General features: G+C 38.6%; 1 protein-coding gene across 4 annotated transcripts in view; it reads right to left on the bottom strand.

Annotated features, from left to right (window-relative positions):
• The window catches only part of CEP70 (centrosomal protein 70), an 89,990-nt gene that overhangs the window by 29,259 nt on the left and 47,965 nt on the right, over positions 1-12,766 (bottom strand). For all 4 annotated transcript variants that reach the window (XM_032869603.1, XM_032869600.1, XM_032869601.1 and 1 more), the window contains 2 exons: positions 7,413-7,518; positions 1,848-2,018 (listed from right to left, as the gene is read on the bottom strand). In XM_032869603.1, the coding sequence (XP_032725494.1) occupies positions 1,848-2,018; positions 7,413-7,518 (277 nt within the window). The remainder of the gene's footprint in view (positions 1-1,847; positions 2,019-7,412; positions 7,519-12,766) is intronic.

Genomic DNA, 12,766 nt, shown 5'->3' with positions numbered 1-12,766 from the left:
ATCATGACCTGAGCCAAACCAGGAGCTGGATGCTTAACTGACTAAGCCAACCAGGCGCCCCATGTTCATCTTTTCTGATTACCTCCCCAATGCCTTGAACATAGTAAATCATCAGTAACTATCCATTCATTTGATTCTTTCTTTTGTCTCCTTTCCCTTCTAGTCTTTCATCTTCTCTTGGGAAGGCTGGGCATGTTCTAGCCCATCTTCCTTGAGAGGAATTGAAGCGGGATTAGCATGATGGGGCACCTGGGTGGCTCAGTCAGTTAGGTGCGTGACTCTCAGTTTCGGCTCAGGTCATGATTTAATGGATCATGGGATCAAGCCCCACACTGGGCTCCCTGCTCAGCAGGGAGTCTGCTCCAGGATTCTTTTCCTCTGCTCCTCCCCCAACTTGCTCACTTGTGCTTTCTAAGATAAATAAATAAATCTTTTTAGCACCATTTCCTCCTACTGGGAGAACCCCCTGGCAAGTGGTGACTGGATTTACATAATTAACCATGGTTTACATAATTAACTACTAATTATTTACCTTCTGCTAAGATATAAACTGAAGAGACTCAGGTCTATACGATAGGTATATTAATCTAACACTATCACTCAATTAAAATGTTTTCTATTTTATAGCTCTATCTGATCCCTATATAAAAAGGGAAGAAGAAATTAGACGAATGAGAAGATTCTTTCATCAATTACAGGTATGTTTTTATTATTTTTTTTTTAAATTCAATATCATCATCTTCATTTTGCTGTCTTGGAATTTGTTATTTTGCTTCATTCTTTTGACAAATATTGAGCACTCATTATGTATTAGGAGATTCCTTGGGACATATGAGAGAATTTAAAAAGGTACAATTCATAAACCTTATATATTCTTACAGATATCTTCTGTATCATTTATACTTCATGCAATAAGGCTTCTGTTGACAAATACTGTTACTGAATCACATCTTCATGAACAGAGGTAGTCATATATATATTAGTTACTGAAAAAAATCTAAAGATCAGGGGTGCCTGGGTGGCTCAGTCGGTTAAGTATCTGACTCTTGATTTCAGCTTAGGTCATGATTCCAGGGTCATGAGATTGAGCCCTGTGTCAGGCTCTGTGCCTCCATGGAGCCTGCTTAGGATTCTTTCTCTTGCTCTCCCCCCTGCCCCTCCCCTCTTTCTCTAGAAAGAAAGAAAGAAAGATAGATTAAAGGGAACAGAAACTAAATATTAATGACTTCAGCAATTCACCTTTCAGTGTACTACTCAATAAAAACTGAAAAACCTGTAGATGTATGATAAGAAATACACAATAACTCTAGAAAGTAAAGAAATTTTTATCTTCTATGGATAGAGAGAATAAGTAAAAGTAGTATGGCTGCTACTGAACTATTCACTTCTCTACAGAATAGACAGATGTGAACAGTTTCGAGAGAATGAAAATGATTTCAAATATGAAGAGGAAAAAAAAAATCCCCAATTAAAATGGAATGAAGGATAAAACATCAGATCTCAAGAGGAATAAGGGCCAGGAAAATCTGTAGCATGGAGACACCAAAAAGAGGAAGATGAAGGTAGAACAGAGAAGGACCCGGAAGTGTGAAACAGAACCACTACAGATTTTCAACATGGCAACAGGCCTGAGTCTTTAGTAGAACTTTATAGGAGGTAAAGCTTATAGTAATGACAATATCAAATAGGTCATACTTAAAACTGATATGGTAAGTAGCAAGTTTTAAGTTTTAAATAAGCTAAGCTTTACAGCTAAAACAAACAAAAAAATGGAGCCTAGTCCTATTAATAAAGCCCAGAGACTCCAATAGATTTTTAAAGCATGTAAAAAATATTCAACCCCTTACCTTTAGGGAAGTCAGTTGATCTGCCCACATTTCTATTATAGGAATAAGATGCTCAAATCCACAATCCTGAACAAGATCTTTATTAAAATGTTGGGTTCCTCCTTTGCTCTGCTTATAAATTATTACTGGAGCTCTTGGATTGTGAACAATTGAATTGATGCTATTCAGAACCTAAAAAAAAAAAAAAAACAAACCATGGTTTTAGGTTGAAATGTTTATCACAGTCTTATCAAAGTGATTTAGGTTAAGGGAGTGCTTTATATGTCAATGTATCATCATTTTCAGAATTAACTTTAGGCATTAAGAGGCTCTTCAATAAGACTGACACTTGTAATGTTTTCTAAATATAGCAGTTTTATCAATAAAATTAAACATACAAGTTCTAATGAGAACCAGAGACTTCAAAGAAAAGCTAAAATGCATTTTCAAATGATTTTGACTTTAAAGTAGATTATGCATGACCTATTATAATCCACACAGGGAAAAATAATCATCAGTACATCCTTAGCTAGAGTCTGACATTTCTCTAATTCTATCTCCTCATATTTAAGCTTAATCAGATGGTAAAAGGGGGCATTTCCTATTGTTTCATAACCTCAGTTAAAGTTCAAGGACAATGAAAAGTAAAGTCCAACACATTATATACAGAAATCCTGGAAACATCATGCCAATTCTGGAAACCCCAGACCCAATTCAGAGAACTAATCCATAAAATGCTGTTCCTCTACAACCACTCTCTGTAACAAAATCTGTATTATCAAGGTTCTAAAGAGAAACAGGAGCAATGTGTATGTATATAAATATATCTAAAAAGATTTATTATAAGGAATTAGCTCACACAATTATGGAAGCAGGTAAGTCCCAATGTCTGCAACAGGCAAGCTGGAGACCTAAGCGAGCCAATGGAGCAGTTCTAGTCTGAATGCCCACAGGCTTGAGATGCAGGAAGAGTCAGTGCTTGAGCTCAAGTATGAAGGCAGAAAAAAACAGATGTCCCAGGTCAAAGGAAGTCAGTAAGGCAAGTGGAGCTCCCTCTTACTCATCCTGTTTAAGTCAGGTCTTCAAATGATTGAATGAGAATCGTTCACATTAGGGAAGGCAATCTGCTTTACCCAGTCTGCCAAATCAAATGTAAATTTCATCTGTAAATACCCTCACAGACATATTCAGAATAATGTTTGACCAAGTACCTGGGCACCCTGTGGCCCAGTCAAGATGATACATAAAATGAACCATCATAAATACCCACATAATCTCTACCTAGATTTAACAATTGTTAACATTTTCCTATATTTGCTCACTTAGCTTAACCTTCTAAAGAAAAGACATGATAAAACTTTATCCTCAAATACTTAAGTATGCACTTCTTAAAAGTAAGCATATTCTCCTACAAAATTCTAAAACCATTATTATACATAAGAAATTTAACAGTAATTAGGGGTTCCTAGGTGGCTCAGTCAATTAAGCATCTGCCTTTGACTCAGGTCACAATCCCAGGGTTCTGGGATCGAGCCCTGCATGGGGCTCCCAGCTCAACTTCTCCCTCTCCCTCTGCCGCTCCCCCTGCTTGTGCTCTCTCACTTTCTCTCTCAAATAAATAAAATCTTAAAAAAAAAAAAAAAGAAATTTAACAGTAATTCCCTAATATCATCAATGCCTGGAGTAAAACTTAAGTATCTTAATATGTTTAATATGTGATTATAACCCCTCTTCCAAAAGCTATGAGTTCTACCAAGGAGAGGAAACAAACACCCAAAACAGCAAGTATAAACAAAGAAGAGTAATTTCCTTATTTACCACGATCAAGCCCAGACCATTTAATAAACAGCTATTTAAGTATAAAAACAAGACACTATATTGATCTCAAATCTTTGTAAAAGAGCTAGAAAAAGAACAAATGAACACTGCAGCCTGGAAAAGGAAGGAAATAATAAAGATTAGAGCAGAAATAAATGATATAGAAACTAAATAAACAATAGCACAGATCAATGAAACTAGCACAGATAATGAAACCAGGAGCTGGTTCTTTGAAAAGATCAACAAAATTGGTAAACCTCTAGTCAGGCTCATCAAAAAGAAAGGAGAAAGGACCCAAATAAATAAAATCACAAATGAGAGAGAAGTAACAACCAACACCACAGAAACACAATTATAAGAGAATATTATGAAAAACTATAAGCCAATAAATTAGACAACCTAGAAGAAATGGATTCCCAAAAACATTACCAAAACTGAAACAAGAAGAAATAGAAAACTTTAACAGATAGATAGCCAGCAAATAAAATTAATTAGTAATCAAAAACTCCCCAAAACCCAAAGTCTAGGACCAGGTGGCTTCATAGGTGAATGCTACCAAACATTCAAAGAAGAGTTAATACGTGTTTTTCTCAAACTTTTCCAAAAAATTGAAAAGGACGGGAAACTTCCAAATTCATTTTATTAGGCCAGTATTACCCTGATAGCAAAACCAGATAAAGACACCACACGAAAAAAGAGAACAGACCGATATCTCTGACGAACATAGAAGCAAAAATTCTCAAAAAAATACTAACATACAGAATCCAACAATACAATTTAAAAATCATTCACCACAATCAAGTGGGATTTATTCCTGGGTTGCAAAGGTGGTTCATTATTTGCAAATCAATCAACATGATACATCCCTTTAATAAGAAGAAAGGATAAGAACCATATGATCATTTCAACAGAGGCAAAAAAAGCATTTGACAAAGTACAACATCCATCCATAATAAAAAGCCCCAACAAAGTAGGTTTAGAAGGAAAATATTGCAACACAGTAAAGGCCATATATGAAAATCCCACAGCTAATACCTAAATGGGGAAAAACTGAGAGCTTTTCCTCTATAGGCACGAACAAGAGAGAGATGTTCACTCCTACCACTTTCATTTAACATAGTACTGGAAGTCCCAGCCACAGCAGTCAGATAACAAAAGAAATAAAAGCCATTCAAATCAGCAAGGAAGAAGTGAAATTTTCACTATTTGCAGATGGCATGATCCTATACATAGAAAACCTGGGAGAATCCTCCAAAAACTGCTGGAACTAATAAATGAATTCAGTAGAGTCTCAGGATACAAAATCAACATGCAGAAATCTATTACATTTCTGTATACTAACAACAAAGCAGCCCCAAAGGAGAAATTAAGAAAACAATCCCATTTGCAGGGGCACCTTGGGTAGCTCAATTGGTTATGTGGCTGTCTTCAGCTCAGGTCATGATCTCAGGGTCCTGGAATTGAGCCCCACATAGGACTCCCTGATCAGTGGGGTGTCTGCTTCTCCCTCTGTCCTTCCTCCCTGCTCATGGTCTCTCTCTCAAATAAATAAAAACTTTAAAAAAAAAAAAAAAGGGAGGGAGGGAAGGAAGGAAGGAAGGAAAGGATGGAGCGAGGGAGGGATAATTCCATTTAAAACTGCACCAAAACAATTAAGATACCTAGGAATGAACCTATCCAAAGAGGTTTAAGACCCATACTCTGAAAACTATAAAATACTGATGAAAGAAACTGAAGATGACACCAAGAAATAGAAAGACATTGCATACTAATGGACTGTTAGAACAAATACTGTTATGCAATACACAAAAGTAAATTCCCAAAATGGATTAAACACCTAAATGTGAGACCTGAAACCATAAAAATCCTAGAAAAGAATACAGGCAATAACTTCTCTGACATTAGCTGTAGCAACTTCTTCCTAGATACGTCTCCTGAGGTAAGAGAAACAAAAGCAAAAATAAACTATTGGGACTACATCAAAATAAAAAGCTTCTGCACAGTGAAGGAAACAATCAACAAAACTAAAAGGCAACCTAGAGAATGGGAGAAGATATTTGCAAATGACGTATCTGATAAAGGGATATATCCAAAATATATAAAGACCTTATACAACTCAACACCCAAAAAACAACCTAATTAAAAAGTGGGCAGGATGTGGGGGCAATTTGGCTGTGACATCTGTCACCCCACTGATCACTGGGGTTGATTCAGCTGATCTGGCTGGCTAGGCAAGTGTCCCCTTCCTCCCTCACCACACCACTCCTTGCGCATCCCTCCCGAAGCTGCAGGTTCAATCAAAGAGGGCAACCTGCCCCAATAGAGGAGGACTATTCTTCAGTCAAGGGTATACAAGTGGCTGTGTTCCCCTACTAGAACCTCCAAACAAGCTCTCAAAGTCCATTTGTAGGCAAATATAAGGTAGTAAAGCTTTCAAGACTATAGACCACATACAGATGTGGCCCTGCATGTGGCAGTCTGCCTTTCTTTAAAAAAATAGCGGGGGGGGGGGGTGCAGAAGACATGAATAGACATTTTTCCAAAGAAGACATACAGATAGCTAACATACACATGAAAAGATGCTCAACGTCACTTACCATCAGGGAAATGCAAGTCAAAACTACAAAGAGATATCACCTCACACCTGTCAGAATGGCTAAAAGCAACCACACAAGAAACAAAAGGTGTAGGCAAGGATGTGGAGAAAAAGAAACTCTCATGCACTGTTGATGGGAATGCAAACTGGTATAGCCACTCTGGAAGACAGTACAGAGATTGCCCAAGAAGTTAAAAATAGAAGTACCCTATGATCCAACGATTATGCTACTGGGTATTTACCCAAAGAATACAAAAATACTAATTCAAAGGGATACATGCATCTTGATGTTTATAGCAGCATTATTTACAATAGCCAAATTACAGAAATAGCCTACGAATGGATAAAGATGTGGTATGTATGTATATATATGTATATATATACACATATACATGTGTACACACACACACACACACACACAATGGAATATTACTCGACCATAAAAAAGAACAAAATTTTGTCATTTGCAATGATACAAATGGAGCTAGAAAGTATTATGCTAAGTGAACTAAGTCAGAGAAAGACAAACACCATACAATTTCACTCATATGTGAAATTCAAGAAACAAAACAGGGGCACCTGGCTGGTTCAGTCAGTGGAGCATGTGACTGTTGATCTCAGGGTAACAAGTAAAGATTACTTAAAAATGTAAAAAAAAAAAAAATTTAATTAAAGAAAAAGAAAACAGGGGCACCTGGGTGGCTCAGTGGGTTAAAGCCTCTGCCTTCAGCTCAGGTCATGATCCCAGGGTCCTGGGATCGAGCCCCGCATCGGGCTCTCTGCTCAGTGGGGAGCCTGCTTCCCCCTCTCTCTCTCTGCCTGCCTCTGTCTACTTGTGATCTCTGTCAAATAAATAAACAAAATCCTAAAAAAAAAATAATAAAGAAAAAGAAAACAGAAGAGGGGGGGGAAACTACAAAGAACAAATTGATGGTTACCAGAAGGGAGGTGGGGGGGAATGGGTGAAATAGGTGATGGGGATTAAGGAGTGCACTTATTGTGATGGGCACCAGGTGTTGATTGCATGGAAGTGTTGAATCACTATAGTGTACACCTGAAACTAATACTACACTGTATGTTAACTAACTGGAATTTAAATAAAAAGTTATAAGAAAGAAAGAAACTAACTAAAGTTCACTACAAATAACCAGTCTCTGCCAGTTGTTCAATACCTGGAAGTATCTCTGGTCAATTAGGGCCTGCTGCTGGTTATCTTTGCTGGGTTCATCCGGTTTCTCTGGCTCCTCTGCCTTTTTTTGACTGATAAGATCCTGTAATCTAAAGGGGAAAAAAATAAATCAAGACAATATAAAATATTTTCTTAGACACTGGATTAAGACAACAAATGAGTCAATGATTCAGCTACCCTCCAACATCTTTAATTTTTTAAAGATTTATTTGAGAGACAGAGTGCACATGAGCAGGGGGTAGGGTGAGGGAATGGGCAGGATAGGGTGTGGAGAAAATCTCAAGCAGACTTTCCCAATAAAGGCAGAGCTGACACAGAACTTGATCCCGTGACCCCAAGATCATGACCCAAGCCAAAATCAAGAGTCAGACGCTCAACTCACTGAGCCACCCAGGCACCCCTAACCCTCCAAAAGTTTTTTGTCATTTTACATATATATTTATGTGTGTACACACACACACACACACACACACATTTTTTAAAATTTAATTCTGTAAGTCATATGGTCACTGGAAAACAAGAATATCCTCTCAATAGACCACAAATTAGAAGAAATCACTGAAAACAAAAGGGATCAGAGTGAAGAAGTAAGTTCTAATCACTCCCCAACACTTGCAAAAAGTAGAATAGGAAAGAACAGCAGCAAAAGATGAAAGAAACTTCCAAGGTACTGAGATTGGAGGCTATAGGTAAAGGGAGCAAGGAGCAATGGTCAGGGCAATTTTTTTGTTCACTGTAGCAGCAAGAACTAAACAGTATGGTCCTTCCTTCTTCATACTCCATTTGTACCAAAGATCAAACAACAGTTATGCCTGGGCTAGTCAAGACAGTATGGAAACCCAAGAGACCACTGTTCCAGGTGGCTACCAGAAATCTGAGGGAGTTTCTTTGCCTAGAAACCGATGTATGAGTGTATCTACCTAGTGGGAAACCCTTTCCCTTCACCAAATATCTCTTAAGTCAGGCTGTACTAAACATTCTCCTCCCACCCACCATGCCTTTGGGAAAAAGTAGTCTTTTATTAAAACCTACTTCAAGTTAACCACATTAAATTTGAATATGCCTATCAGTTTCCTGCAGAACCCAGACCCATTAAATACATTCCATGACTGATTAATGAGTTTGACCTGCTGTTTCTAAAACAGAATAGCAATATTCCAGGCACTTGTGGTCAGTTAAGTGTCAAACTCTTGATCTCAGCTCAGGTCTTGATCTCGGGGCTGTGAGTTTAAGCCTTGAGCTGGGCTCCACACTCCTCATAGAACCGTCTTTTAAAAAAAAAAAAAAGCAATAGTCCATCATGTCCTTTGCCTGCTAAAAAACAAATCAATGGCGGGGCACCTGAGTGGCTCAGTTGGTTAAGCGTTGGACTCTTGGTTTCAGCTCAGGTCTTGATCTCAGGGTCTTGAGATCAATCCCCGCATGGGCTCTGTGCCCGGTGGGGAGTCTGCTTCTCTCCCTCTCCCTGTTTCTCTCTCAAATAAATAAATCTTAAAAAAAAAACAACAATCAATAGCTTCCCACTACTCTGTAAACTAAATCTAATCTCCTTAGGTCAGCATTTGAACAACTCAGGGCCAGTAGCGGTTACCTAATATTCCTCCTGACTCCTTTCTTACTTCATCTCTTACTATTACCCTACAATTATCTACACTAGTCATATGTATTACCCTTGATCTTCACTCTATTGCTTTTCTCTGCTCTCTGATGAGTGTATGTCAAAAACAAATTAATATTAGTAAGTGGAATTAGTTCTAGGTAAAAAGTCAATCTCCTTCACCCAGTAGATATAAAGACCTCACAATCCATTTTCCTTTTTTCTTTTTTTAATATTTATTTATTTGACAGAAAGCATGCAAGAGGGAGCACAACCAAGGGGAGCTGCAGAGGGAGCGGCAGAAGCAGGCTCCCCGCTCAGTGGGAGCCCAATGGGGGGCTTGATCCCTGGACCCTGGGATCATGACCTTAGCCAAAGGCAGTTGCTTAACCAACTGAGCCACCCAGGTGCCCCTCATAATCCATTTTCCACCTCACTTCCCATCTCCTTACCAAATTCATATACTTTACAGTTTGGATGAAGGCAGTGCCAGGAGCATATTATCTAGAATACAAACAGGAAATAGAAAAGCCAATATGCTCTCTAATGGGAATACAAGTAAACTGATATACCTGAACTTAAGTGTTAAACTTTCACTCAGGTTAACTGATGATTGAACTGTTTGCAAATCTGATTAATAAATATTATGCTATTGATATACAACATTTACCTATCAGTATAGTAACCTACATATAAAATTGCATGTACAACTTACAGTCACTCTGGGAAATGATATGTGATTCAATTAACTAGATGAATAAAGACATACCCTCATTTAATAATGACAATAATCAACTTATTAGGAAACTGATGATGAAGATAATTGTATTTATTGAGAACATTCTCTATGAAGAACTCTTTTAAGCACTTTACACTGTAAAAGAAGATTTCAAAATGGAGTGAGCAAACCTAGCTAAGAGTCTCTCAAAATAAGATAAGGAGGTCATTCAGGAGGAGGATTTTATGCATATCCTCATAGGAAGAAACTAAATTTTAAAAAATTTTCAGCCTCAACTGACAGAATGGGAGAAGATATTTGCAAATGACATATCAGATAAAGGGCTAGTATCCAAAATCTATAAAGAACTTATCAAACTCAACACCCAAAGAACAAGTCATCCAATCAAGAGATGGGCAGAGGACATGAACAGACATTTCTGCAAAGAAGACATCCAGATGGCCAACAGACACATGAAAAAGTGCTCCACATCACTCGGCATCAGGGAAATACAAATCAAAACCACAATGAGATACCACCTCACTCCAGTCAGAATGGCTGAAATTAACAAGTCAGGAAACGAAAGACGCTGGTGAGGATGTGGAGAAAGGGGAACCCTCCTATACTCTTGGTGGGAATGCAAGCTGGTGCAGCCACTCTGGAAAACAGCATGGAGGTTCCTCAAAAAGTTGAAAATAGAGCTACCCTATGAACCCAGCAATCACACTACTGGGTATTTACCCTAAAGATACAAATGTAGTGATCTGAAGGGGCACATGCACCCGAATGTTTATAGCAGCAATGTCCACAATAGCCAAACTATGGAAAGAACCTAGATATCCATCAACAGATGAATGGATAAAGAAGATGTGGTATATATATACAATGGAATACTATGCAGCCATCAAAAGAAATGAAATCTTGCCATTTGCAATGACGTGGATGGAACTAGAGGGTATTATGCTGAGCGAAATAAGTCAATCAGAGAAAGACAATTATCATATGATCTCCCTGATATGAGGAATTCGAGAGGCAGAGTCGGGGGGTTGGGGGGGTAGGGGAGGAAAAAATGAAACAAGATGGCATCGGGAGGGAGACAAATCATAAGAGACTCTTAATCTCACAAAACAAACTGAGGATTGCTGGGGGGGTGGAGGTATGGAGAGGGTGGTTGGGTTATGGACATTGGGAGGGTATGTGCCATGGTGAGTGCTGTGAAGTGCGTAAGCCTGACGATTCACGGACCTATACCCCTGCGGCAAATAATACATTATATGTTAATAAAATAAAATAATTAGAAAAAAATTTTTTTTCAGCCAGCTGTGTCTGGATCTAACTTCCTCCTCACCATGACACCTAAATTGTTCACATTCTATACTTCAAAAGGAACCAATGAGATTTGTATTTTGGCAAGTTTCAATACTTCATATGCATATTAAATTAACTCAACCCAGTTAACCTAGTTTCAATCAGTTCTGCACAGAGGACCTAAATGAGAATGGCACTCATTACCTTTTACCTTTATAATTCTGCCTCCTCTGTCTCCCTCAAAACACAATTCAGGTTTCTACCTGAATCTGTCTCCCAGATTGCAATTCTAATTGCCCAGATTAGTATCTGTGTGTTTAAATTTTCAGTCAATTCCTTCTTGGTTGACAACATGTATACATTTAATCTCATTATTTTTCTAAGTTTACAGAAGATGAGGATTAGTGAAAGCTAGGGACTCATGGGATATTGACCTTTGGTATGCCTGATCTCACAATAAATATCAGCCAAAGCCCAATATTCCTGAAAACTTTGTATTATGCAAAACCACACAGGTAAAAATAACAGAGCTCAGGAGAAAAGCAGTGTTAGAAACCAGTCTACATAAAATTGGTGCAGCTTGTAACCAGAGAACAACCACCAGGCAGTCCCTCAGGAGGTAAGTTAGATAGCCCTAGTATGTCTATAGGTTGCCTCAGGGGATATTAAAAATGCACAGACCACAGAGCAGAAATATTGGCTTGAGAATGCCAAGACTATGAAGATGGAAATGGATCCAACTCCAGGCTGAAGAAGCTGAGGTTAAAACAGGTAAGGGAAGAAGGGCAACTTGCCTCCAGTCTGGAGTCTAATGGTGAGGGTCGAGGAGGGACCCCTGGGTGCAGCCTCTCATTTTAAACTTCCTTAAAATAGAACTGAAAGGGCAGTTGCCTATGTACTAACAAAGGTTTTCCCCTTGCTGAAAGCTGTAATACTACTGCTATTCTAATTCCTTGTACCTAGGAAAAATCATGTGAACAATGTAATGTCTATTTTACATTACTAATCATTCCCTAATTTCTCAATTGCATATGATTTCATTGATGTTTTGGAAATGTGTTTTAGCAGTATAGGCTGTACTCAGAAATATGTTAGGGTTGTTCTGTTGTCTCCAGAGCAGTGAGCAGGGCCTAAAGGCCATAAAAATCCCCTAAGAGTAGGGATGCCTGGGTGGCTCAGTGGGTTAAAGCCTCTGCCTTTGGCTCAGGTCATGATCCTAGGGTTCTGGAATCAAGCCCCGCATCAGGCTCTCTGCCCAGTGGGGAGCCTGCTTCCTTCTCTCTCTGCCTGCCTCTCTGCCTGCTTGTGATCTCTGTCAAATAAATAAATAAAATATTAAAAAAAAAATCCCCTAAGAGTAGCTAAAGGATTCTTTACATACTTAATGGATATTTATTCCATGTAGCCAGGAGCAATAGCTGTGTTTCTCTGTGAAGTCTGGGAGACCCAGCAAATTGTAATTTCAGCTTAAAATACGCCGTGCAGTCTCCTCTTTTCTTTTCTTTTTTTTTTTTTTAAAAGATTTTATTTGTTTATTTGACAGAGATCACTAGTAGGCAGAGAGGCAGGCGAGAGAGAGAGAGAGAGGACGAAGCAGGCTCCCTGCAGAGCAGTGAGCCTGATGTGGGGCTTGATCCCAAGACCAAAGGCAGAGGCTTTAACCCACTGAGCCACCCAGGCACCCCAGTCTCCTGTTTTCTATAGACAACTCTAT

The sequence above is a fragment of the Lontra canadensis genome, unplaced genomic scaffold, assembly GCF_010015895.1.
Source record: "Lontra canadensis isolate GAN:19392208 unplaced genomic scaffold, GSC_riverotter_1.0 scaffold38, whole genome shotgun sequence".
NCBI lineage: Eukaryota > Metazoa > Chordata > Mammalia > Carnivora > Mustelidae > Lontra > Lontra canadensis.
Note: the sequence above shows the minus strand (reverse complement) of the source record. Positions and strands in the feature narration are given on the sequence as shown.